The sequence below is a fragment of the Hyla sarda genome, chromosome 8 (assembly GCF_029499605.1).
Source record: "Hyla sarda isolate aHylSar1 chromosome 8, aHylSar1.hap1, whole genome shotgun sequence".
NCBI lineage: Eukaryota > Metazoa > Chordata > Amphibia > Anura > Hylidae > Hyla > Hyla sarda.
Window position 1 is genome coordinate 171661867 of NC_079196.1, and position 27745 is coordinate 171689611.

Consider the following 27745-nt stretch of genomic DNA (forward strand, 5'->3'; position numbering starts at 1 on the left):
GCCGGCGCCGCTGCCCCGTTGCCTCCCCCCATCCCCGGTGGCATAATTACCTGGGTCGGATCCGCGCTGCTGCAGGCCTCCGGCGTGCGTCCCCTGCGTAGTTGCTATGCACGGCGCGGCGCACTGACGTCATGCGCCGCGCCGTGCAGCGCATAGCAACGACGCCGGGGACGCACGCCGGAGGCCTGCAGCAGCGCGGACCCGACCCAGATAATTATGCCACCGGGGATGGGGGGAGGCAACAGGGCAGCGGCGCCAGCAATCGGTGCCGCTGCCCCTTTTCTCCCCCTGGCTATCGGCGCCGGCAATGGGGCGCCACCACCGATAGTCAGGGGGACAGAACGGGCAGTGGCGCCGATAGCTAGGGGGAGAGAAGGGCCGGCAGCAGGGCTCTAGACCCCAGGGAAGGCAGGGGGAGAGAAGCGGGCAGCGACGGGCTCTCTCCCCCTGCCTTTCCTGGGGGTGTATCGGGGTATACACGCGCACATACGCACCCTCATTTTACCATGGATATTTGGGTAAAAAACTTTTTTTACCCAAATATCCTTGGTAAAATGAGGGTGCGTGGTATACCCCGATAAATACGGTATTTGTTTTCTGTTATTTTGAAAGTGTAAATGATGGAGATAAAATGTAACTTTTGTTGACATATTATAAGAATGTCTAATCTGTAATTTGATGCCTTTTGGAGATTTTTCCATCTTTCCTTGGCTTTTTTATGCACATTAATACAAATTTTTACCTGGGGTGCCCAAACTTTTGATCCCCACTGTATATATAGTATGGAGGCTATAGATTGTAGTGAAGTTCATGTGAAAATTAGTATTTTCTCCAGTTTGCTGAGTCCACAGCATTTATGTAAAATAAATCAGTGTGAGCTGGAGAATTTTCAACAGAACGATACCTTAAATTCCGTTTATAGGTATACTTTATTACACTGTTTATTATGTTTTTTTTCTATAGCTCTTAGTGAAAGCTGATTTATTGATCAAATGTCCATATTGTTCCTAGGTTCATTGCATGGATGATGTTTGCGGTCTGCTGCCATTCCTGAACCCAGAAGTTCCAGACCAGTTTTATAGGTTATGGCTTTCTCTGTTTCTTCATGCTGGGTATGTAATATTGTATGTTTTGTTGTTTAAGAAAATATATATGCTATGCATGGCTTTTATGATCGTATGAGCCTCATTCCAATTTTGCAGTAGAGGTTAGACAAGTGTGTAAATAAATGTGTACATAGTTGTGTAAAAATAAAAAACAATATTATTCTTGTAAAAGTAATGTAACGAATGTTATCTCTTGTAATGTTATCTCTTGTTAAAGCTTGTAGAATTCAGAATTGTACATAATACAGAAAGATGGATATGATGCCTACTATATGTTTCTTTTTGCAGCATCTTGCACTGTTTGGTGTCGGTATGTTTCCAGATGACAATACTTCGAGATTTGGAAAAGCTGGCGGGCTGGCATAGAATCTCCATCATTTATATTTTAAGTGGGATTACTGGTAATCTTACAAGTGCTATTTTTCTGCCTTACAGAGCTGAGGTAAGAAAAGGCCACTATTTGTTTTTGCTATTTAAAACTTCATTTACACAGTAATATGAATAGAGCCTAAACCAATATGTAGAGTTCAGCAATAGACATGACAAATGATCTCTCTCTGAGGACAAAAACTGTCTGATTTAGCCATTTCAACCAATCACAGCTAAGTCTTCATTTTACCAGAGTTAGTTAAGATAGGAAAGCTGAGCTGTGATTGGTTGTTAGGGGCAAATCACTTCATTGTTTGGACAGATTGATAAATCTGGGCCTATTGGTGTGAAAAAAATGTAATGATAATAATTGTTAAAGGGGTACTCTGCCCCTAGACATCTTATCCTCTATCCAAAGAATAGGGGATCAGATGTCAGATCGCAGGGGTCCCACTGCTGGGGACCTCCGGGATCTCGGCTGCAGCATCCCGCTGTCATTACTGCACAGAGCAAACTCTCACGGCCCGCCCCCTTAATGCAAGTCTATGGGAGGGGGCGTGACGAGGGGTGGAGCCAGGATGTCACGATGCTCCGGCCCCTGTATTGCCCGGTCATTATGCACAGAGCGAGTTTGCGAGTAATGACAGCAGGGTGCTGCAGCCAAGGTCCCGATCTGTCATCTTATCCCCTAGGGGATAAGATGTCTAGGGGCGGAGTACCCCTTTAAAGACACACACATATATATATATATATATATATATATATATATATATATATATAGATAGATAGATACAAAATTAATGACCCTGAAAGACCTGGTGGACCCTGAAACCTTCCAGGTTCAGCCCTGCTATGTGGCGATGGTTCTTCTAAGATCCATCTATCTGTACTGTTTCCCCTCGCACATACACACACTCATATGCATACACACACCATCTCATATATAGATACATATACAACCAAAGAATAAGTTGGCCAGCACTATTTGATTCCAAACTATTGTATAGACCTGGCTTACAGGTGCAGGCTGCTGGGCTAAATATACAGCAACAGGAGAATACAGCAGCACACTGCTAGCACAAAGATATAGATAAAACATGAGTATATAGCTAAAACATGAGTATATAGCTAGAACATGAAAAGCTATACAGCTGTAGTGCAATAAATGAAAATATGAAACTATGAAATTATGAGGTACTTAGCGTGCGAATTTGGCGGCCAAATAGCGTGGACTGTCCCACCACGGTAAGATGACCTCATTCTGGGACGGACCCTACACTGTGAATATGCCTCTATGTGAACAGTTCAACAGGCATTGCATGGTCTGAAACATCCAAGGCACCTTATATACACCTAATAGAGAAGGCTGGGGTGCAAGAGCCAACATGGAGGTAGCCACTCCCCCGTATGTGTAATACAACCAAAGAATAAGTTGGCCAGCACTATTTGATTCCAAACTATTGTATAGACCTGGCTTACAGGTGCAGGCTGCTGGGCTAAATATACAGCAACAGGAGAATACAGCAGCACACTGCTAGCACAAAGATATAGATAAAACATGAGTATATAGATAAAACATGAGTATATAGATATAGATACATATACAAGCAATCACATACATAGATACAGTAACACAGAATTACACACTTCAGTCACCTTACTGCTTCTTCTCCCGTGCTTATTATGAAGGTTGTAAGGACACAGCCCATTTTGGCCTTGAGGACACAGCCAATTTTAGTTTTTGCGTTTCCATTTTTTCCTCCTCACCTTCTAAAATCCATAACTCTTTTATATTTCCATTCACAGACCCATATGAGGAATTATTTTTTGCATGACCAATTGTACTATGTAACGACATCACTCATTGTACCCTAAAATGTATGGTTAACCCCAAAAAATATTTTTTGTGTAGGGAAATTTAAACAAAAAACATAATTTTGCTATTTTGGGGGGGTTTTATTTTCACGCAGTACACTGTACGGTACAAATGACATGTTTTCTTTATTTTGTGGGTCAATACGATTAAAGTGACTTAACAAAAAAGAAACCTATGGTTGGAGGGCCCCAATCAAATTAAACACTATAAACCACCAGAGGTGGTCACTAAACCCTAAATTTACCAACCATAAATTTAAATAATAAAGTGCTCTATACAATGCTTTATTAGTAAAGTGAATACACACACGATTAAAACTAGACTATGTGCATTCTGCCTCTCTTTTTTGATGGTGAACAGTTGAAACAATAGGCTGTATAAGCTCATCACATTATCACAGTCCGCTTATATGTGAAGCATCTCTGCAGATGATGCCTCCCTATGAGGGCTATTTGTACATAGTGTAAGTATAAGAGGATGCGCATGAGCCACCTGCGCATGGACTTAGAACATCACTGAGTTCAGCACAGGAGAAATGCCTGATGAAAATCATCATAACATGATGTGATATACTGTATATAAATATAATAAATCAATGTTGGCAATAATTATGTGTATTTTTTTGTAATTATAGATGGAGTCATGTTGGTGACATTACTGATAGGCTAAAATTCTGTATAAATTAATTATACAATAACAGATATATATATAACACCGAAAAGAGAACCATACCACAGAATAAACAGCAAGATAATAGAATATACAAAATCAATCTTTATTAATACAATTTAGTGATAAAAAATATATATTAAAATTTGAAAAAAGAGGGAATAAATAGGCACTGGTGGACATACAAAGGTATAGGACAATGGTAGGACACAAATACATCAAAATATAGAAGTATAAGGAATAAATGCCACAATAGCTGGTAGGATACAAGGGTGATGCCTGCCAAAAATAAGCAATAAAGGGTGCCAAACCATACCTACACCTGGACCCCAACGATCGTTTCGCTGTTATGCCGCTTCTTCAGAAGCGGCATAACAGCGAAACGATCGTTGGGGTCCAGGTGTAGGTATGGTTTGGCACCCTTTATTGCTTATTTTTGGCAGGCATCACCCTTGTATCCTACCAGCTATTGTGGCATTTATTCCTTATACTTCTATATTTTGATGTATTTGTGTCCTACCATTGTCCTATACCTTTGTATGTCCACCAGTGCCTATTTATTCCCTCTTTTTTCAAATTTTAATATATATTTTTTATCACTAAATTGTATTAATAAAGATTGATTTTGTATATTCTATTATCTTGCTGTTTATTCTGTGGTATGGTTCTCTTTTCGGTGTTATAATTACAATCACATACCTTTACCTACTATATATGTAGGGTTATATGTACCTTTGGTGAAATAACAGATATATCCTTAATAGAAAGGAAAGGACACACACACATATATATATATATATATATATATATATATATATATATATATACAGTGGGGATCAAAAGTTTGGGCACCCCAGGTAAAAATTTGTATTAATGTGCATAAAGAAGCCAAGGAAAGATGGGAAAATCTCCAAAAGGCATCAAATTACAGATTAGACATTATAATATTTCACCAAAAGTTAGATTTTATTTCCATCATTTACACTTTCAAAATAACAGAAAACAAAAAAATGGCATCTGCAAAAGTTTGGGCACCCTGCAGAATTTATAGCATGCACTGACCCCTTTGCAAAGCTGAGACCTGCCAGTGTCATGGATTGTTCTGAATCATCATCTGGGAAGACCAGGTGATGTCAATCTCAAAGGTTTTAAATGCCCAGACTCATCCGACCTTGCCCCAACAATCAGCACCATGGGTTCTTCTAAGCAGTTGTCTAGAAATCTGAAACTGATAATAGTTGACGCTCACAAAGCTGGAGAAGACTATAAGAAGATAGCAAAATGTTTTCAGATGTCAATATCCTCTGTTCGGAATGTAATTAGGAAATGGCAGTCATCAGGAACAGTGTAAGTTAAAGTAAGATCTGGAAGACCAAGAAAAATATCAGACAGAACAGCTCGCAGGATTGTGAGAAAAACAATTCAAACCCCACGTTTGACTGCACAATCCCTCCAGAAAGATCTGGCAGACACTGGAGTTGTGATACACTATTCCACTATAAAGAGATACTTGTACAAATATGGTCTTCATGGAAGAGTCATCAGAAGAAACCCTCTTCTAGGTCCTCACCACAAAAATCAGCATTTGAACTTTGCAAATGAACATATAGACAAGCCTGATGCATTTTGGAAACAAGTTCTGTGGACCGATGAGGTTAAAATTTAACTTTTTGGCCGTAATGAGCAAAGGTACGTTTGGAGAAGAAGGGGAACAGAATTTAATGAAAATAACCTCTGTCCAACTCTTAAGCCTGGGGGTGGATCAATCATGCTTTGGGGTTGTATTGCAGCCAGTGGCACAGGGAACATCTCACGAGTAGAAGGAAAAATGGATTCAATAACATTTCAGCAAATTTTGGATGCTAACTTGATGCCATCTGTGAAAAAGCTGAAGTTAAAGAGAGGATGGCTTCTACAAATGGATAATGATCCTAAACACACCTCAAAATCCACGGGGGATTACATCAAGAGGCGTAAACTGAAGGTTATGCCATGGCCTTCACAATCTCCTGACCTCAACATAATTGAAAATCTATGGATAGACCTTAAAAGAGCATTGCGTGACAGACAGCCCAGAAATCTCAAAGAACTGGAAGACTTTTGTAAGGAAGAATGGGCAAAGATACCTCTAACCAGAATTGAAAGACTCTTGGCTGGCTTCAATAAGCATTTACAAGCTGTGATACTTGCCAAATGGGGCAGTACAAGATATTAACTCTGCAGGGTGCCCAAACTTTTGCAGATGCCATTTTTTTGTTTTCTGTTATTTTGAAAGTGTAAATGATGGAAATAAAATCTAACTTTTGTTGACATAATATAAGAATGTCTAATCTGTAATTTGATGCCTTTTGGAGATTTTTCCATCTTTCCTTGGCTTCTTTATGCACATTAATACAATTTTTTACCTAGGGTGCCCAAACTTTTCATCCCCACTGTACATATATACATTTATTTATAGGAGTACACTCTAATAATGAGTCAATGAACAAACTAGATTATACTATTGGATACCCAAGGTTCCCATGGTATCTGTATCTTGTGTAATTAGCAAGAAATCCCTCTCCTGTATATTGCATAATTTACTTGGCAATAAGACTTTTCTCATTACCATTAGATGTCACTAGAATAGGCATTGAGCATCATACAATTTCACTAGATGATAAAGTAGTAAGTATGATTAAGAGAAAAATGTGAACGGAAGGGTCAGAGGAAGGCAAAAAAGGTAAATCCTTCATTAAGTCCCTTAGGAATCAGGCTTTGTAATTGATATATATCCATCGCTCCTCAAGATCTCCCTTTCTGGGACCCAAATTTGGTTGTATAAAGCCCCAGAATTGGATTTGCGAAAGGTCACCATTATGTATCTCCCACATGTGTTTTGACAAGGAGATATCTACTCTGGTATTGATGGTACTTAAATACTTGAGGATTCTCCTACAAAGCTGCTGAACGGTTTTACCAATATAAAGTTTAGGACATCCTCTTTGTGCAATATATACAATACCTGTGATCTGACAGTTGATAAAGTCACGGATCTCACATTTTCGTTTGTCTACCGGATTATTGAAGGATTTAACACATGGCATGTATTTACAAACAGAGCATCGCCCGCATGGAAAGGACACAGGAGATTTCAGCCATTGTGATGGTCTACGCTCATAAAAATGACTACTGACAAGATGTTCCTTTTTGCCCCTTCTGTACGTTTTTGCCCCTTCTGTACCTTACAGATGGACATTCAGAAATAATGTTTTTCAGTTCAGGATCGGCCAACAATATGGTCCAATACTTGTTGTATTTTCATCACTGTTGATTCATCACACGAAGTTCTGTATATTAGTATGTATTTCAGAAGTAAACCTCATGCCGATATCATTGGTGTTTAGAATTGTGACAAATTGTTGAAAAGAAGTGATAGTGTCATCCCAAAAAAGTAAAATGTCATCAATATAATGACCCCAAAATAAAATGTGACTAGTGAAAGTAGACAAGTGCTCAGAAAAAACAACAATGTCTTCCCACCTCCCTAAAAATCAATTGTCGTAATTTGGCGCACAGGTCGTGCCCATTGCTGTGCCTCTCTTTGAAAGTAAAAGTGCTGATCAAAAATGAAATACATTATATAAAATGACAGAATATAATTATATGAAATGACAGAATATAATTATTGTGACTCGTGTACTGCGTACCCTTAGTGCAAAGAAAGTGTTTCACCGCGGTGATTCCTGAATCATGTTTAAAAAAAAAGGCAGAATGCACAAAGTCTAGCTTTATTCGTGTGTGTATTCACTTTTCTAATAAACATTGTATAGGACACTTTATTATTTAAATTTATGGTTGGTAAATTTAGGGTTTAGTGACCACCTCTCATGGTTTATAGTGTTTCATTTGATTGAAGCCCTCCAACCATAGGTCTCTTTTTTGTTAAGTTCTTGGATGGGGTTAATTATCCTTAGGGTCTATTCACACATACAGTATCCTGTGCAGATTTGATGCGCAGGATTTCAAGCTGTGTGCAGTCATTCAGTTTACATTGAAATCTGCAGCAGAAATTCCTGTGCATCAAATCTGCGCAGAATACTGTACATGTGAATAGACCATTAAAGTTGTGAGACTTAGCTTCACTAGAAGCTTGTAATGAATATGGAAGGGTTTTTGGCCGGCAGACCTAATTTAGATACTTACCTCAGTGACGCAGCTCATGTTTTTTCAGCCAATGAGTTACCTCTCAATCTAGTAGACATCGATTCAGCCTTTAAAAATCTTCAAAGGATGTATAAACAATGGGCCTCATTTACTAAGAGTTTCGGGTTTTTACTAGTGGGAAAAGTTGTTTCAGACTTGCAGGATTCCTCTCTATTTATTATTGGGAAAAGTCGGGAACATTTTCTGACCAGCTTTTTCTAGGTCGATATTTCCAGCCATTTACCCACAGGATTTTCTGTGAATTCAATAGTAAATCGGTCGAGTTGTGAAACCACGCCCCATTTGCGACAGACCGCACCCCTTTTTCAGCTTTTCACAGTGCAATGTCGGGTTTGTTGGATTTTCCAGGCGCACACTGTCGCACACTGGCGCAGACATGTCTCAGACACTCTGCACCAAAATAACCAGACAAAAACATGTCGGTTTCAACTTAGTAAATGAGGCCCAATATCTAAGATCTTGGTGGGAAATTACAAGTTTAGATACTTACCTACAACAACATTTTTTATAGGGGATTACGTATAAACATAACACCTAATTCCCACCAAGGGGACGCAGAATTTTTCTCTGGCTGGCAGTGCCTTCTGACAGAGAATTCTCTGCGCATGCTTGAATATTTACTGAACTACGAGAAAAGAACATTTGTTGATATATCGGCTCAACTGGATAAGCAATTGGGGGAAATACAGGGTTTTCGGACACATTCCGAATTTGACAACCTTGAACAGAAATTACAGAAATCCATAGAGAGTTTTCAATCGGATATTAAGGAGAGAAAGCATAGAAAGTATATCCGTGACAAAAAAGATTTTGAAACAGGTAATATTTATATCAAAAGATCTATCAGTAATACACCTAGATATACAGATATATCGGTATCCAAAATATTTGGGTCTGAAGAATCTTCCTCTGTGGTAAGGGCTAATTCATAACCAAGTGTGAGGCCGAAATATAAAAACAAACGTAGATTCCCACCCAAGAAATTAGCTAAATCTACCACTTATAATCCAGGATATACACCTTCTACAAACATGTATCCATCCTCAAAACAAGACTCCTTTGCTTTATCTGGCAGCTTCGATGTCAGACACATCATGTGTCTCTTCCTCCTACTTTTTCTCTCTAAATGTTGTACCAATGGTACAACAACCTGTAATAATGACAGCAGCTCCCCTGTCCTCACCTGTTCATACACATACCAATGGTGACTAATGATGACATCTACACCATTCTTGACCCCTGGACATTCATCAGCCAATATGACAATGCCAACTACCTCCTCTTTGTCTTTTTTAGGCGGAAGAGTGCAGCTACGGGACAGAGAGAAGTGGGCTTACCTGTCCCAGACATACTAAATAGAAAGGAAAATCAGCTTATTTGCAATTTGTCCTCATTTATCCCATCAGCAAATCTTATCTCAGTATTGGAGAAAGGTTTGTCCTTCACCACTACTCCAAGATATGAACCCTTTGAGTGGGTCAAAGATGTCAATTTGTTTGCCAGAAAACTGGCATTACATAAGGTACATACTAATAGAGATCTTAATCCTATGATTATGTCCAGATGGGATGAACAAGTAATAAATGACTTACAAGCTTTTTTAAATGAGAATGAAACGGGGATAGGTGCAGTAAGTGCTCCATTCTCTACACATAAACCAAGGTCTTAAACAACTCCATCGTTCTCACAATTCAGTAATATTGACACTAGATATGAGTGAAATTTTGAAAAATTAGATTCGGACGATTCGCTGAATTTCCCCCAAAAATTTGTTACGGTACAAATTTATTCGCGGCAAATCGCTATTAAAAACGGCTATTTCTGGCCTACAGAGATCCTCAATAGGGGTGTAGAACACTTTGCCTTGCTGTAACACGCATAGGGTGTGTGCTGGGTTAGTGAAATAATACTGTTATTCAGTATGACATGCAGATCAGAGGTGTCGCTATTAGAATCATTGTCGCAGAGCGGCACAATGACAGAGCCTGGAGGTGGCATCAGTATGAGGAGACTATATAGTGGCTGAATGACACAGCGTGGAGATGGGGGCAGCATTAGGAGACCATATAGTGGCTGAATGACACAGCGTGTAGGTGGTGGCAGCATGAGGAGACCATATAGTGGCTGAATGACACAACCTGATATTGGCGGCAGCATGAGGAGACCATATAGTGGCTGAATGACACTGTGGAGGTGTCAGCAGCATGAGGGGACCATATAGTGCCTGAATGACACAGTGTGGAGGTGGCTGCAGCATGAGGAGACCATATAGTGCCTGAATGACACAGTGTGGAGGTGGCGGCAGTATGAGGAGACCATATAGTGGCTAAATGACACAGCATGGAGGTGGCAGCAACATGAGGAGAACATATAGTGGCTGAATGACACAGCCTGGAGTTGGCAGCAGCATGAGGAGAACATATAGTAGCTGAATGACACAGCCTGGAGATGGCGGAAGCATCAGATGTGTGGCATCAGGCGGGTGGCAGGATCAGAATAGTAGCTGAGGCAGGTAGGCAGAAGAAAACGGTCTCTTTTGTAAAGGTGTTAGTGTGCACAAGTAAGTATTGAGGATATGCATTACGTAAAACGTAACTTTTAATATTATGCTTAAGATAAAATATATGGACCCCAAATTTTTATTTTTTTATTAAACAAAAGAAAAGGTTTGCAAGAAACACCATGTGCCACCTACACCACCAAGTATTGATCTGATGCAAAGACCTCAAAAAGGTGGAAGGGAACAACATATTGTCCATTGTAGCAGGTGGGGGTAAAAACCTACCCCGTAAGGCCCTACTCTGCCCTATTAATTTCCTTCTTGGCAAGTGTTACTCTCCCTAAAAAGGGCAGCCCCACACAGGAAACTCTCTCTCTATTTCCACCTACAAACCCTGGGAAATGGCAGTGTTTGTACGGGGAAATAGGGAGAGGTTCCTGTGTGGGGCCGTCCTTTTTAGGGCGAGTAACACTTGCCTAGAAGGGAATTAATAATGCGAGAGTAGGGCCTTACAGGGGAAGTTTTTACCCCCACTGGTTACAATGGACCATATGTTGTTCCCTTCCACCTTTTAGAGGTCTTTGCATCACATCAATACTTGGTGGTGTAGGTGGAACATGGTGTTTTTTGCACACCTTTCCTTTCGTTTGATTTAAAAAAAAAATTGGGTACATATATTTTATCCTAAGAATATTAGGATGTCCGGCGCAGACTTTTCCTATTCCTTCCTGCCCGGGCTGCAAAAAAAGACAAAACAAACTTTTGCTTACCTCCCTACATTCCGCCGAAGCTCCGCAACAGCTGATCAGTCGGCTGGGCTGTCTGCTTCCTACTTCCTTTAGCCCGGTATGTCACACAGCACTTAATCCTATCACCGGCCGCAGCGATGTCCCGCCTCGGCCGGTGATAGGCTGAAGCGCCGTGTGGCGTGCCGGGCTAAAGGAAGTAGGAAGTAAACAGCCCGGCCGACCGATCAGCTGTTGCGGAGCTCCGGGGGAATGTAGGGAGGTAAGTGAGAGTTTGTTTCGTCTTTTTTTGCGGCAGGATGGAATAGAAAAAGTCTGTGCCGGACATCTCCTTTAAAAGTTACGTTTTACGTAATGCTTATCCTCAATACTTGTGGTCTGATGAGGAGGAATATCTGTAATTGGGGAGCAGTGCTTTAAATATGTTTAGCACTATCCATATTTGTGAAGTGTTGGTGTGGCCCCATCATCAATCTACTATGATGCATCAGGCATTGGTGGGTGGAAATCCTGGCTGATCCATGCCTGATTTATCTTCAGAAAGTTCAGTCTCTCCACATTTTTCGTGGACAGACGAGTTCTCCTTGGGGTTACTATGGCCCCCGCGGCACTAAACACCCGCTCTGATGGCACACTTCTTGCCAGGCAGGACAGCTTTTGCAGGGCAAACTCTGCTAGTTGCGGCCACAAATTAAGTTTGGCTGCCCAGAAGTCCAGCGGATCTTCAAGATGTGTTGGCATGGTCATGTCAAGGTATGCCATCCCCTGCTGGTTCAGGTCCTGCTCCAGGTCTACCTGCTTCTGATGAGTTGCTTCACTATGCAGGTGAAGAAAGCGCATATGCTTAATGAAAAACTGCCACACCGCCGAGTAGCTGATTTTCCCACCACTGCTACTGCCACCGACTCCAGGAACCCCTATCCCACTACCTCCCGGGAAGGTAGGCTGCCACGAAGCAGGTGGTCTACCCCGGGCACATTTGGCTTCAGACTTTCCACTTCTGCCACCATGCTGACTGCCAACCATGCTACCACCTTGCTGGTTCAGCTGCGGCCTCACGGGCAACCTGCAACCCTCTTCTCCTTATGATGATGAAGCCCCTTCTGCACCCGGCTCCCAAGTCCGATCGGCTTCATCATCATCGAGTTGTGTCTGTATGTCACTGATGTCCTCCTCAGGTTCCTCTACAGTGTCTGCTTCAGGAGCCTGAACGCTCGCAACACCACCTCCCACGCCTCCTCATCACTACTTGCCCGCCTAGCGGAGGAAGCAGCAGATTTCTCCTCCATTTCTTGGTGGGATAGTAGCTGCTGACTGTCCTCTAGTATATCGTCCTCACTAAATAGTGGAGCTGAACCCACTGCATAAGATATGTCTGTGGGGGAGGGGACAGCATAGGACAGAGGCAATGAGAGGACAGGTACTGCTCCCAGGCCATGCCAACTGAAGGTTGTGTCTGAGGAATCCACTGTTGACTGGGGGTGTCAGATATCACTTGTGATGAATTGGATGACCGTGTTAACCAATCGATAACGGCAGATGGGTTGCTGATACCGGGAGCTGCTGCCACTCGCCCCTAGTCTGCTGCGACCTCTGCCTGGTGAATTTAGGCCTCTGCCATCCCATCTGTGCACGACCTGGAACTTCTCTGCCTGACATACTTAGTGCGTATATGAGGGAAAAACATTACGCTCAACTACGCTTGAAACAGTATTTGTCTGCAACACCAGCAGGTGTGTACTTTTGGCTGGTCTGTCACAGTATCTAGGCCCTTAAGACTTTAGCAGGAACAAAATGGTACACCACTTAGATGTATGTATGTGGTATGCACTTATGAGGGGAGGACAATGTGCTCAAGTACGCTTAAAACAGTATTTGTCTACAACACCAGCAGGTGTACTTTTGTCTGGCCTTTCACAGTATCTAGGCCCTTAAGACTTTAACAGGAACAAAATGGTACACCAGTTAGATGTACGTATGTGGTATGCACTTATGAGGGGAGGACAATGTGCTACAGTCTGCTTAAAACAGTATTTGTCTACAACACCAGCAGGTGTGTACTTTTGGCTGGCCTTTCACAGTATCTAGGCCCTTAAGACTTTAACAGGATCAAAATAGTACACCACTTAGATGTACGCACAGGTTACACTTAATAGAGGACAATATGCTCTGCTCACCCTAACTTGCTGGCTACTACTAGATTTTCAGTTGTTGTACACACCAGTGCTGCAGCACACAGTCGCTGTGTACTAGACCCAAAATTGCACTTTCTCTCTCAATCTCACTCCTTTCTCTATCAGTGCTTCTAGGCTGGACTTGGGCTTGAGGTGAATCGCTGCTGTAAAAAAGCTTTTCTGTGCAACACATTGCTCTCTGTCCCTCTCTGCAATAGAACACTGATGTGACTGGGAGGTGAATCACTGCTGTAAAAATGCTTTTCTGTGCAACACACACTGCTGTCTGTCCCTCTCTCTCTGCAATAAAAGGCTGAAGTGATTGGCCGCAAGATGGCTGCCGATTATATAGGGCTGTGACATCACAGGGGTGGCTGGCTGCTGATAGGCTGCATGCTGCATGTGATTCAGGGTCATCCCTCCTACCCATGTTCACGCCTTCCCAGGATTCCTTGCCCCATGTCCTCACATGTGGATCCGCTATTTTAGATGCACTGGAGCCTGGACCGCACAAAATGGAGTTTAATAAAGCGATTTGTGCGATCAAATTGCGGTGATATTGGCATTTGTTACGAATCAAATTTTTCCTGAAATTCGAAACTAATTCGGATTCGTCAGATTTGATTAGCTCATCTCTAATTGACACCTTTGTCCGCATGGTTTGGCGAGGAACTCACCAATCTGAAACATTTTCCAGCGAGGTCATATAGGAACTTGACAGTTGATGAAATAATGGCTTTACGTGATCTTGAAACTAACAATACAATAAATATAAAGCCCTCAGATAAAGGGGGCAATGTAGTTGTGATGGACAAAAAGGATTATAAAGAAATGGTTCTCCAGCTGTTGGGCTATTGAGGGATAAAGACGCCTATATGGTGTTAGATGGTAATCCCACTACATGATTTTTAGCTGAACTTCAGATGTTACTACAAGAGGCACGGTCCAAGGAGCTCATCACTGAAGACGAACATCGGGTTTTATTTAAGGCAAAACCAACACTGACAACGTTTAACACGCTGCCCAAAATCCATAAAGCTACTTGCCCTGTCCCTGGCCGCCCCATTGTCTCAGGGAACGATAATCTCACCCTGGGTATTAGTCTATATGTGGATCAGTTTCTCACCCCTTTTGTTACTACTTTACTCTCCTATCTCAGGGAACCAAAGGACACTGTCCCCAGACTCCAAGAAATAACTTTCCCACCTGGCACACTGATTGCAAGTCTTGACGTGGAGTCATTATATACTAGTATTAAACATGATTTGGGAATCACTGCGGTAAAATACTTTCTTAGCACTAAGGGTATTATTTCATTTTTGATCAGCACTTTTACTTTCAAAAGAGAGGCTCAGCACACCAAATTACGCCAATTTATTTTTAGGGTGGTGGGTAGACACTATTGTTTTTTTCTGAGCACTTGTCCACTCTCACTAGTCACATTTTATTTTGGAATGACACTATCACTTCTTTTCAACAATTTGTCACAATTATAAACACCAATGATATCGGTATGAGGTTCACTTCTGAAATACATACCAATACACTGAACTTCCTTGAATTTATTTGGATCCTGGTGGCAGTGTCCAAACAGAGATCTACCATAAACCTACCTCTACTAATAGCTTTTTGGAGTGGACTAGTTTCCATCCTACACCTCTAAAAAGAGGAATACCATTAGGTCAGTATTTGAGGGCACGCAGAAACTGTTCAACTTCAAGTGCTTTTCAACAAGAAGGTGACGCATTATTTCAGAAATCTATCCAAAATTTACAGAAATGTATCCGAAGAAAGTCCTGCACAGGGCGTACGCCAGGGCCAGGGTGACTGTGAGAAGTGCCCCCATTAACAGCAAAAACACAGTCACCTATAGAAAGTACTCAAAAAATTATCTGATGTATAGGTAATTTTGACCAGAAAAATCAAAAAGTGATGAAAATACTCAACAAGTATTGTCCCATATTTTTGGCCAATCCTGATCTGAAAAACGTTATTTCTGAGCATCCATCTGTAACGTACAGAAGGAGCAAAAATGTAAAGGAACATCTTGTCAATAGCCATTTTTATGAGCGTAGACCATCGCAATGGCTGAAATATCCTGTAGTAGGCTTCTTTTCTTGCGGGCGATGCTCTTTTTTTTTTTTTAAATACATGCTGCGTGTTAAATCCTTCAATAATCCGATAAACAATCGAAAATATGAGATCCGTGACTTTATCGACTGACAGACCACAGGTGTTGTTTATATATTGCACAATGCGGATGTCTTAAACTTTATATTGGTAAAATCGTTCAGCAGCTTCGTAGGAGAATCTCAAAGCATTTAAGTACCATCAATACCAGAGGCGACACCCCCTTGTCAAATCATGTGGGAGATACATAATGGTGACTTTTCACAAATCCAATTCTGGGGCTTTATACGACCTAAATTGGGTCCCGGAAAGGGAGATCTTGACAAAAAACTACTGGGCACTGAGGCGCGATTGATATATCAATTTCAAAGTCCTAAGGGACTTAAAGCGTAACCGTCAAATCCAACAACAAAAACATATTTTTTAATATATCACTCAGTTCCTAAATCTGACATCTAATTTTTATGTGTCTAGCACCTTTATTTATTTTTTTATTACACTTTTAATTTAGCTCACTAGTCTGAATTCCTCTCAAAGGAAGGTGGTGTGGCCTCACTGTGCAGGTCTTCGCCCCCTCCCTCACTATGCTGTCTGCCCACATCTCCCCTCCCCTAGCATTAGCAAAACTACAACTCCCAGCTTGTCCTCACCTACAGTAGCGGGACACAAGCTGACAGTGGGAGGATTTTTCCTCTAGCTGTGAGCCCTGCACTCACAGCTGTCAATCAAGAAAGTGTGTCCATGACGTAGGTGATGATGCATGGACACAGCAGGACTAGTATGTGTCCAAGCAGGCAGGAGGAACAGTTGTTTGATTGGCTTTTTCAGTATGAAATACTGAAAATTTTCTAATGAAAGCAATCGCAAAGCATATTGGTTTTGCATGCTTTACAACATATCAAAATTTTTTGTATCGGACAGTGCCCATCTGTTCTGCCTTCCTCTGATCCTCCGTTCACATTTTTTCTCTTAATCATACTTATAACTTTATCATCTAGTGAAATCATATGACACACAACACAATATATATCACATCATGTTATGATGATTTTCATCAGGCATTTCTCCTGTGCTGAACTCAGTGACGTTCTAAGTCCATGCGCAGGTGGCTGATACGCATCCTCTTATACTTACATTGCCGGGGAGTATATGAAACTATGTCCACGCGCAAGTCCATATGCGCAGACATCGGGTGCATGCGCACTGCCATCCAGCCTGCGCTATGGACATTAGGAGTTAGCGCAGCCCAGCCGCAGATCACAGGAGACTATGTTCACGCGCAGGTCTCCATGTGGAAATCTCGGGCGTACTGTCATTTACCTTGCGCCATGGATACCAAGTGTTAGTGCAGCATAGTCTGCGCAGACGGAACCGGTCAGGAGGATTTAAGAATTTAATTGAGGAATGTAATCCATTCTAATTGGACTGTTGGTAAACAATTTGTGATTGGCTTATAGTGATGTCCATCAGCATAATAAAGGTTTGGTCTGGTTTGGATTGGTTCCCTTTGTTGTGATTATGTATCTGACATTCCCATTTGGCAAATAATTAGGTGATGTCACTAAGGGATGTTTTAAAACTCCAAGCTGGAGTTATTTTTACCCATTGCCCTGTCGCCTTTTGACAAAGCCACAGTGGTGGCGAAACGTTGAGGGGGGCATTGTATTTGGTTTATTAACCTGTCTATGTACAAATAGCCCTCATTGTGAGGCATCATCTGCAGAGATACTTCTCATATAAGCAGACTGTGATAATGTGATGAGCTTATACAGCCTATTGTTTTCATTGTTCTCCATCACAAAAAGAGAGGCAGAATGCACATAGTCTAGTTTTAATCATGTGTGTATTCACTTTACTAATAAAGCATTGTATAAAGCACTTTATTAAATTTATGGTTGGTAAATTTAGAGTTTAGTGACCACCTCTGGTGGTTTATAGTGTACGATTAAAGTGATACCCATGGTTACATACTTTTCTTCAATAATAAATGTTTATTAAAGATTTTCAAGTAATATACAAACAGTATTTGAATAATAGGGGAAACAAGATCCCACTGGTGTCTTTAATACAAAAACTATCAGTGGAGGCCTCTGTAGAACATAGTAACTAGTGGTTTACAAAAAAATGTTATGGGTAAATTAGAAGAATCTGAGACTTACATAAGGTTACATACTTTTCTATTATTGTACTGCTTTTAAAAAAATGTCAAACTTTTTTTTTTTTACAATATCAGTTTGTTTAAAATTGCCCTATTTTGACCACCTCTAACTTTTTCATTTTTCCGTATACAGGGATGTGTGAGGGCTTATTTTTTTTTAGTACCACTTTTGCGTATATGTGACTTTTTGATTCATTTTTTTGCAATGTGATGTGACCAAAAAGGAGATCAAGGCATCTGAAAGGGTAATGGCGGACATCAGCACGATCACTGATGTTGGCCATTACCAGCCCACTACATAGCCGCGCTGTAAATGTACGGCGCTTTGAGCGCAGTTACTCGCTGCAGCGCTGTACATTTACGGCATGTTTCTTTAAGGGGTTAAGGACCTTTAATCACATAATCCCATATCCTTTTACATGAAAAGAATATGCATGTTGGCTGCATAGTATATGTGAGGGTGACTGCATATCATAGTTATGCCCCAACATACATAGATATATAGAGGGATGTCCAGGACATACAGCTCATCAAACCAATGGAAGCAAGGCCCTAACAGCACTTCCAATTTAAACGGGTACTCCGGCGCTAAGACATCTTATCCCCTATCCAAAGGATAGGGGATAAGATGCCTGACCGCGGGGGTCCCGTCGCTGGGGACCCCCGTGATCTTCCACACCGCACTCTGTTAGAATCAGCCCCCGGAGTGTGCTCGCCCCGGGTCTGATTACTAGCGATCACAGGGACGGAGCATAGTGATGTCATGGCTCCGCCTCCATGTGACGTCACGCTCCGCCCCCTCAATGCAAGCCTATGGAGGGGGCGTGACAGCTGTCTTTTGGATAGGGGATAAGATGTCTTACCACCGGAGTACCCCTTTAATGGTTTAAAAGTTTTGACTAATAAGGTTATGAGGCAAAAAAAGGATACTCCAGCTGCTAAATAGAGTACCTATCGCCAATGCACAGTGTCTGATCTTCAGAGCAGGTTCCCGACACCACCACTGCGACCCTTTTTATAGACAATAAATGGAGTACGTGCTTAAACACACCTCCATTCATCTGGTAGTGTCAGGGTTCCATTCTAAAAATTGCAGGGGGTCCCAGAATTTGGTTCTGCCCTCCCCCGGAATGTTTTTAGGTGCTAAAATACCCCAATAAGGCTAAAATTGGCTTGATACTTAAAGACTACCTGTCATATAAAAAGTTATATGTTGCACAGTATCTTATCCTAATCATGTACACCCTCACTTACTGGATTTTGTCCCTGCATGTGCTTCATCTTGGACAAAAATGATGCTACAGCTGGACAGGATTATGTTCTGGATGGTGTGGAGACCTCTAGTGTTATTTTTTTTTATAAGCTATGATTTCTATAAAAAGGAAATACAATTTCTTATACAATATGAAGTATATTAGAAACTTTAAAGGGGTACTCCTCCCCTAGACATCTTATCGCGGGGGTTTCGACGCTGGGGACCCCCACAATATAGCATGCGGAACCCACCTGTTTCTGCTCCGGAAGCGATGGAGGGTCTGGGTCCCGACCAAGGGAACGGAAGATCGTGACGTCACGACTCCGCCCCTGTGTGACGTCACGCATGCCCCCTCAATGCAAGTCTATGGGAGGGGGCGTGACGGCCGTCACGCCCCCTCTCATAGACTTGGATTGAGGGGGCATGCGTGACGTCACACAGGGGCGGAGTCGTGACGTCACGATCTTCCTTTCCCGTGGTATTAGACCCAGACCCTCCAGCGCAGAAACAGGTGGGTGCCGCATGCTATATTGCGGGGGTCCCCAGCGGCGGGATCCCCGCGATCAGACATCTTATCCCCTATCCATTTGCCAGGTTTTTTTTATCTGACAGTGCCCATTTAAGGGGTTAAAGATTTTTCTTTCAGAGGCAGCTCCACAGTTGCTTTGAATGTGGACTTACGCATCAAATGTCAAACCTCAAAATAACTAAATAAAAATAAAGGCAATGCTTTTGAAAAATTCTCTTACATCTAGTGGTTGGGGCTGATGCAACAGGGCTCCTGTTTTTATTGCTCGAGTACTGTAAATAAAAACTCCTTCTTATATTATGTTTTGTATTTAGAATATGTCATCTTTCTTCCAGGTTGGACCGGCTGGATCTCAGTTTGGAATCTTGGCATGCCTTTTCGTTGAGCTTTTCCAAAGCTGGCAAATTCTAGAAAGACCGTGGAGGGCATTCTTCAAACTCTTCGCTGTTGTCATCTTCCTCTTCACATTTGGCCTTCTTCCATGGATTGACAATTTTGCTCATATTTCCGGTTTTATTAGTGGTTTCTTTTTGTCTTTTGCATTTCTTCCTTACATAAGTTTTGGCAAGTTTGACATGTACCGAAAAAGGTGTCAAATTATAATTTTTCTTTTAATTTTTTTTGGACTTTTCTCAGGACTTGTGGTTTTATTTTATTTTTATCATATGAAGTGTGAATGGTGCGAGTATTTAACCTGTATTCCATTTACAGACAAATTTTGTGAGAAGTATGATCTTGACGCTCAACTTCATTGACACTTGTTAACTAGAGATTGCATTTTTATAAAACAAATGATTCTTTTTCTATGGTTTAAATATATTGTGTTATTGCTGTTATTAAAGGTACTGAAGGAATAACATAGCCATTGGATCCCACCACCTGCTGAATTTCAGATCCTTAATAACTGATCCTTGTAGCAATTATTAAGCAGCAGGCCTGGTCATCATATGCTGTGGGAAATAAAATATTTTTGATATATATGTATCCATATTAAGAAAAACAATATTCTTAAGGTGCACATTGATAATTTAATGTATATATAGTATTTGATAACCTTTGTTAAATGTGTCAGATGATTTTACTGTCTGAAAACAGAACTATTTGTTTCCTTGTTCACTTTTATTGAACAACAGTGTGATGCCTTTTTGATGGACTAATGCAATGATTATGTTTTTTTAATATTTTTTGTCCTGCAGAACTTTCTGCAGTAATTCAGCTCAGGGTAGCGTTTTAGCTACTTTATCTATAATAAAAGAAAAGCAGACTATTGAACATTGAGTTTAGTGTTTCTTTTTCCATGTACCTTCACATCTAGGGATTCTCAACTTATCAGTTTGGCTAGGATTCCACTTGGTTTTTTTTCCTGCGTTTTTTTCACAAATTGCATTTTTGGCCCCTTTGGCGTTTTTTTTCCCTTTTATTATTTGTTGGGTACAAAAAAAGAAAAAAAAAGGATGCAGTAGGGATGGGGGAAAAAAATGAAATTAAATTTTTCATAAACTGCGTGTGTTTCACTTTTTTTTTCTCTATTTTTAAATAGAGCCTGTTCCATGACGGGAGTAGTAGTACCTGTACTAATTGACAGATCACCCGATGCGATCGTCCATAATATAGCAGAGATGCGGAGAAGCTCTATACAGCGCTTGCATCTCTGCACTATACTCCGGGTGGCCAGTGATGTGAATTCATATTTTCCGCCCAGAGTGTTGATTGGCCGGATGGTTGCAGCCAATCACAGCTCTCAGAGGGAAATATGAATGAGTGATGTTCTATTCACATCACTGGCCGGAGTATAGTGCAGAGATGCGGAGCGCAGGAGAAAGCCGCTCCGCATCTCTGCAATAGATAGGACGATCGCATCGAGTGTCAGGAGTGATACCTGCTGTGATCTGTCCTTAACTGCAGGTACTACTATTCCTAACATGGAGCACACTCTGCTCCATGCTGGGAGCTGTAGTACCTGCATTAATAGACAGATCGCAGCGAGTGTAACTTCTGACACCTGTTGGGATCTGTCTATTAATGCAGGTACTACAGCTCCCAGCATGGAGCAGAGTGTGCTCCATGTTGGGAGCAATTAAGGAAAGATCACAGCAGATGTCACTCCTGACACTCGCTGTGATCCTCCTGTATAATGTATAGATGCGGCCGTTCTTCTATTGTCCCCTGCACTGACGTATATATACACTTATTCATATTTCCCACAGAGAGATGTGATTGGCTGGAACCATCTGGCCAATCACAACTCTCTGCGGGAAATATGAATATGTTTATATATACGTGAGTGGAGGGGACCATAGAAGAGCGGCCGCCACATCTATCAAATTATAGAGAAGGATCGCAACGGACCCAGGCGATGTGTCAATTAGTACAGGTACTACTACTCCCATCATGGAACAGTGTGTTGCATGCTGGGAGTAGCAGTACTACCAAAAAAAATTTTAAATAAAGAATAAAATGTGAAAAACACACACACTACATTTTTATTATTGTCGTATTGTCGGCTACATTTTTAGTGCCCTACCCGCCCACATAAATTGAAAATTTTGTTATAAAAAAATGTTAATTTCGTTAAATACAATTTTTTCCATCACTACTGTATATTTTATATAATTTTTTTTAATGGTACCCTACGAAATTTTATTAAAAAGGTATCTTCATCACTTTTTTGGATTGCTAAAGTCAAGTTAAAATTCATGGCATTTTTCTTTTTTTTTTTTACTCCCATAGACTTCTATGGTAGAAAAACGCCACGATTTCAGGGTGGAAAAAAACACCATAGGCTCAACATGCTGCAATTTTGCAAAACCGCCAAGGAGCTGAAAAAGAGTGAAAAAAAAACAAAAGGATAAAAAAAAAAAAACGCAAAGTGGGAAAATAATTTTGCCTTTTTTCATTGATTTACAGCTAACATCTGGCCACAACGTTTTTTGGACAAAAAAACGCCGTGCTGCAGAATTGGTGTTTTATTTGGCGTTTTTCCCAATAAAAAAAACAAAAAAAAACAAGTGGAATTCCAGCCTTAGGCCCCCTTCACATAAATCCCATGATCTGGTGGCATTCCCCTCTGGCACTGTAGAAAATGAACGGAGGGAAACTGATGGTAGATCTGATCCCATTCATTTTAATGGAACAGTTCACATTCATCTGGCGCCTCAGTTTGGATGCCAGATCATTGGAAACATTGCCTGCACAAATATTAGCCACCGGACTACTGATGCCAAATATTCGCCTCCTAGACAACTGATGCCAACTGATGCATTATGCAATTATTGTGGCATTATTTGGGGCCAGTTATAAACTATGGAACTTTTTGCCAGATGTCATGATGAATTTATTAAAACTGGGACCTGCATATATTTCCCAATGAGAAAAAGTCACAATCAGCCATGTCATCATAACAAATGATTAAACCTTGATATAGAGCGCAGTTTCTATATTTCAAGAACACTGATGCAATTAAAAGCTGAGCTGTAGTTGGTTGCTATGGGTAACACTTAGTTTTCCTACTAGTTTTCATGAATATGAATATAGTTTTGTGGTGCTGTTTTGCTTTATAGTCCTTAGCCTTAAAGTATATGTCCACCTTCTCACATTTTCCCCCAGAATGATTAGTTCCAATCCATGGTGCTTGGTCTGTTCTTCTTAACCCCTTAAGGACTCAGGGTTTTTCCGTTTTTGCACTTTCGTTTTTTCCTCCTTACCTTTTAAAAATCATAACCCTTTCAATTTTCCACCTAAAAATCCATATTATGGCTTATTTTTTGCGTCGCCAATTCTACTTTGCAGTGACATTAGTCATTTTACCCAAAAATGCACGGCGAAACGGAAAAAAAAATCATTGTGCGACAAAATCGAAAAAAAAACGCCATTTTGTAACTTTTGGGGGCTTTCGTTTCTACACAGTGCATATTTCGGTAAAAATTACACCTTATCATTATTCTGTAGGTCCATACGGTTAAAATGATACCCTACTTATATAGGTTTGATTTTGTCGCACTTCTGGAAAAAATCATAACTACATGCAGGAAAATTTATACGTTTAAAAATGTCATCTTCTGACCCCTATAACTTTTTTATTTTTCCACGTATGGGGTGGTATGAGGACTCATTTTTTGCGCCGTGATCTGAAGTTTTTATCGGTATGATTTTTGTTTTGATCGGAATTTTTGATCACTTTTTATTCATTTTTTAATGATATAAAAAGTGACCAAAATACGCTTTTTTGGACTTTGGAATTTTTTTGCGCGTACGCCATTGACCGTACGGCTTAATTAATGATATATTTTTATAGTTCGGACATTTACGCACGTGGCGATACCACATATGTTTATTTTTTATTTTTTTTACACTGTTTTATTTTTTTTATGGGAAAAGGGGGGTGATTCAAACTTTTATTAGGGAAGGGGTTAAATGACCTTTATTAACACTTTTTTTTTACATTTTTTTTGCAGTGTTATAGGTCCCATAGGGACCTATAACACTGCACACACTGATCTCTAATGCTGATCACTGGCGTGTATTAACACGCCTGTGATCAGCATTATCGGCGCTTGACTGCTCCTGCCTGGATCTCAGGCACGGAGCAGTCATTCGTCGATCGGACACCGGGGAGGCAGGTAAGAGCCCTCCCGGTGTCCGGTCAGCTGTTCGGGACGCCGCGATTTCACTGCGGCGGTCCCGAACAGCCCGACTGAGCAGCCGGGTCACTTTCACTTTCACTTTAGAAGCGGCGGTCAGCTTTGACCGCCGCTTCTAAAGGGTTAATACCGCACATCGCCGCGATCGGCGATGTGTGGTATTAGCCGCGGGTCCCGGCCGTTGATTAGCGCCGGGACCGACGCGATATGATGCGGGATCGCGGCGCGATCCCGCTTCATATCGCGGGAGCCGGCGCAGGACGTAAATATACGTCCTGCGTCGTTAAGGGGTTAAAGGGGTATTCCAGGCCAAAACTTTTTTTTATATATCAACTGGCTCCGGAAAGTTAAACAGATTTGTAAATTACTTCTATTAAAAAATCTTAATCCTTCCAATAGTTATTAGCTTCTGAAGTTGAGTTGTTGTTTTCTGTCTAACTGCTCTCTGATGACTCACGTCTCGGGAGCTGTGCAGTTCCTATGGGGATATTCTCCCATCATGCACAGCTCCCGGGATGTGACATCATCATTGAGCAGTTAGACCGAAAATTTCAGAAGCTAATAACTATTGGAAGGATTAAGATTTTTTAATAGAAGTAATTTACAAATCTGTTTAACTTTCCGGAGCCAGTTGATATAAAAAAAGTTTTGGCCTGGAATACCCCTTTAACTCTGCTTTGCATCTGCTCCACTCTCTGATGCTCCTGACTCTGCCCATAGGGTGTGAGCATGTCCACTTTCTATATCTTATAGATCCACCATGCACTCATATACCGTCCCCAGCCACTCCCCTTTAACCCTTACCTGAGCAATATTGTAATTCTCTGTGTCCATAGCAAAGGCTTGCTACTCCCCTGATATTCTGTGTTTTTATCTGTACCTTATAACCTGACTCCACTTTTGCCTGACCCCTCTGAAACGTACTGACTCTCCTTTGCCTGACCCAAAATTACTGATCCTGCAGTCTGCCACCTGCCTCAACTCTTCTGCCTGTATGTGATTACCACCTACCCATGACTCTTGCCTGGACCTTGACCTGTCTTGCCTTATCCTTTGGTGCCACACACCCGAGTCTTCTGGTCCGCTGGGCCATCCACTACTCACACATGGGAAGCAACCTGGTGCCCTCTAGCAGAAGTCCAGCTTCCACACCCTGAAGTGGAATAAAGGGTGAAAACCTAGAAGATACTTTTATCCTAAATGTGAAACTGGTTGGGTAGCACAGTAGGTCCACACCCTTTGCCTTGTTACCATCTTGAGAGAATTTGAAGCTATGTGTAAAAAAAATTGAATATTTAATCAGTAAAAGATTTTAGACTAAATAAGTAAAACAAAATGTTATTCAAGGATGGATATTAACAGGGGTACTCCGGTGAAAAACTTTTTTTTTTTTTTAATCATCTGGTGCCAGAAAGTTAAACAGATTTGTAAATGACTTCTATTAAAAAATCTTAATCCTTCCAGTAATTATTAGCTGCTGAATACTACAGAGGAAACTCTTTTCTTTTTGGAACACAGAGCTCTCTGCTGACATCACGAGCACAGTGCTCTCTGCTGACATCTCTGTTCATTTTAGGAACTGTCCAGAGCAGCATATGTTTGCTATGGGGATTTGCTCCTACTCTGGACAGTTCTTAAAATGGACAGAGATGTCATCAGAGAGCATTGTGGTCATGATGTCAGCAGAGAGCTCTGTGTTCCAAAAAGAAAATAATTTCCTCTGTAGTATACAGCAGCTAATAAGTAGTGGAAGGATTAAGATTTTTTAATAGAAGTAATTTTACAAATCTGTTTAACTTTCTGGCACCAGTTGATTTAAAAAAAAATGTTTTCCACCGGAGTACCCCTTTAACCCCTTCATGACCCAGCCCATTTTCACCTTCATGACCTGGGCATTTTTTGAAAATCTGACCACTGTCACTTTAAACATTAATAACTTTGGGATGCTTTTACTTATCATTCTGATTCCGAGATTGTTTTTTCGTGACATATTCTACTTTATGTTATCGGTAAAAATTCACTGATATTTGTATCCTTTCTTGGTAAAAAATCAAAAAATTTCATGAAAATTTTTAAAATTTCGCATTTTTCTAACTTTGAAAGTCTCTGCTTGAAAGGAAAATGGATATTCCAAATAAATTACATATTGATTCACATATACAATATGTCTACTTTGTGTTTGCATTAAAAAATTGACAAGTTTTTACTTTTGGAAGACACCAGAGGGCTTCAAAGTTCCGCAGCAATTTTCCAATTTTTCTCAAGATTTTCAAAATCATAATTTTTCAGGGCCCAGTTCAGGTTGGAAGTGGATTTTAAGGATCTTCATATTAGAAATACCCCATAAATGACCCCATTATAAAAACTGCACCCCCCAAAGTATTCAAAATGACATTCAGTAAGTGTTTTAACCCTTTAGGTGTTTCACAGGAATAGCAGCAAAGTGAAGGAGAAAATTCTAAATCTTCATTTTTTACACTTTGCATTTTCTTGTAGACCCAATTTTTGAATTTTTACAAGGGGTAAAAGGAGAGAAATCACCCTAAAATTGGTAACCCAATTTCTCTTGAGTAAGGAAATACCTCATATGCGTATGTCAAGTGTTCGGCGGGCGCAGTAGAGGGCTCAGAAGGGAAGGAGCGACAATGGGATTTTGGAGAGTGAGTTTTTCTGAAAGGGTTTTTGGGGGGCATGTCCCATTTAGGAAGCCCCTATGGTGCCAGAACAGTGGACCCCCCCCACATGTGACCCCATTTTGGAAACTATACCCCTCATGGAATTTAATAAGGGGTGCAGTGAGCATTTACACCCCACTGGCGTTTGACAGATATTTGAAACAGTGGACTGTGCAAATCAAAAATTTTATTTTTCATTTTCACAGACCACTGTTCCAAAAATCTGTCATACACCAGTGGGGTGTAAATGCTCACTGTACCCCTTATTACATTCCGTGAGGGGTGTAGTTTCCAAAATGGGGTCACATGTGGATATTTATTGTTTTGCGTTTGTCAGAACTGCTGTAACAATCAGCCACCCCTGTGCAAATCGCCTCAAATGTACATGGTGCACTCTCCCTTCTGGGCCTTGTTGTGCGCCCCCAGAGCACTTTGCGTCCACATATGGGGTATCTCCGTAGTCGGGAGAAATTGCGTTACAAATTTAGAGGGTCTTTTTTCCCTTTTACCTCTTGTGAAAATGAAAAGTATAGGGCAACACCAGCATGTCAGTATAAAAAATTTATTTTTTTACACTAACATGCTGGTGTAGACCCCAACTTCACCTTTTCATAAGGGGTTAAAGAAGAAAAAGCCCCCCAAAATTTGTAAGGCAATTTCTCCCGAGTACGGCGATACTCCATATGTGTCCCAAAACTGTTGCCCTGAAATA

The 27745-nt window shown here is 41.0% G+C and overlaps 1 protein-coding gene across 1 annotated transcript in view; it reads left to right on the forward strand.

The window, feature by feature from the left end:
• The window catches only part of RHBDF1 (rhomboid 5 homolog 1), a 163569-nt gene extending 142593 nt beyond the window's left edge, over positions 1–20976 (forward strand). The window contains exons 16-18 of the mRNA XM_056533504.1: positions 1012–1112; positions 1395–1548; positions 20054–20976. Of these exons, the coding sequence (XP_056389479.1) occupies positions 1012–1112; positions 1395–1548; positions 20054–20473 (675 nt within the window). The 3' untranslated portion in view covers positions 20474–20976. The remainder of the gene's footprint in view (positions 1–1011; positions 1113–1394; positions 1549–20053) is intronic.
• The last annotated feature ends 6769 nt before the right edge of the window (positions 20977–27745 follow it).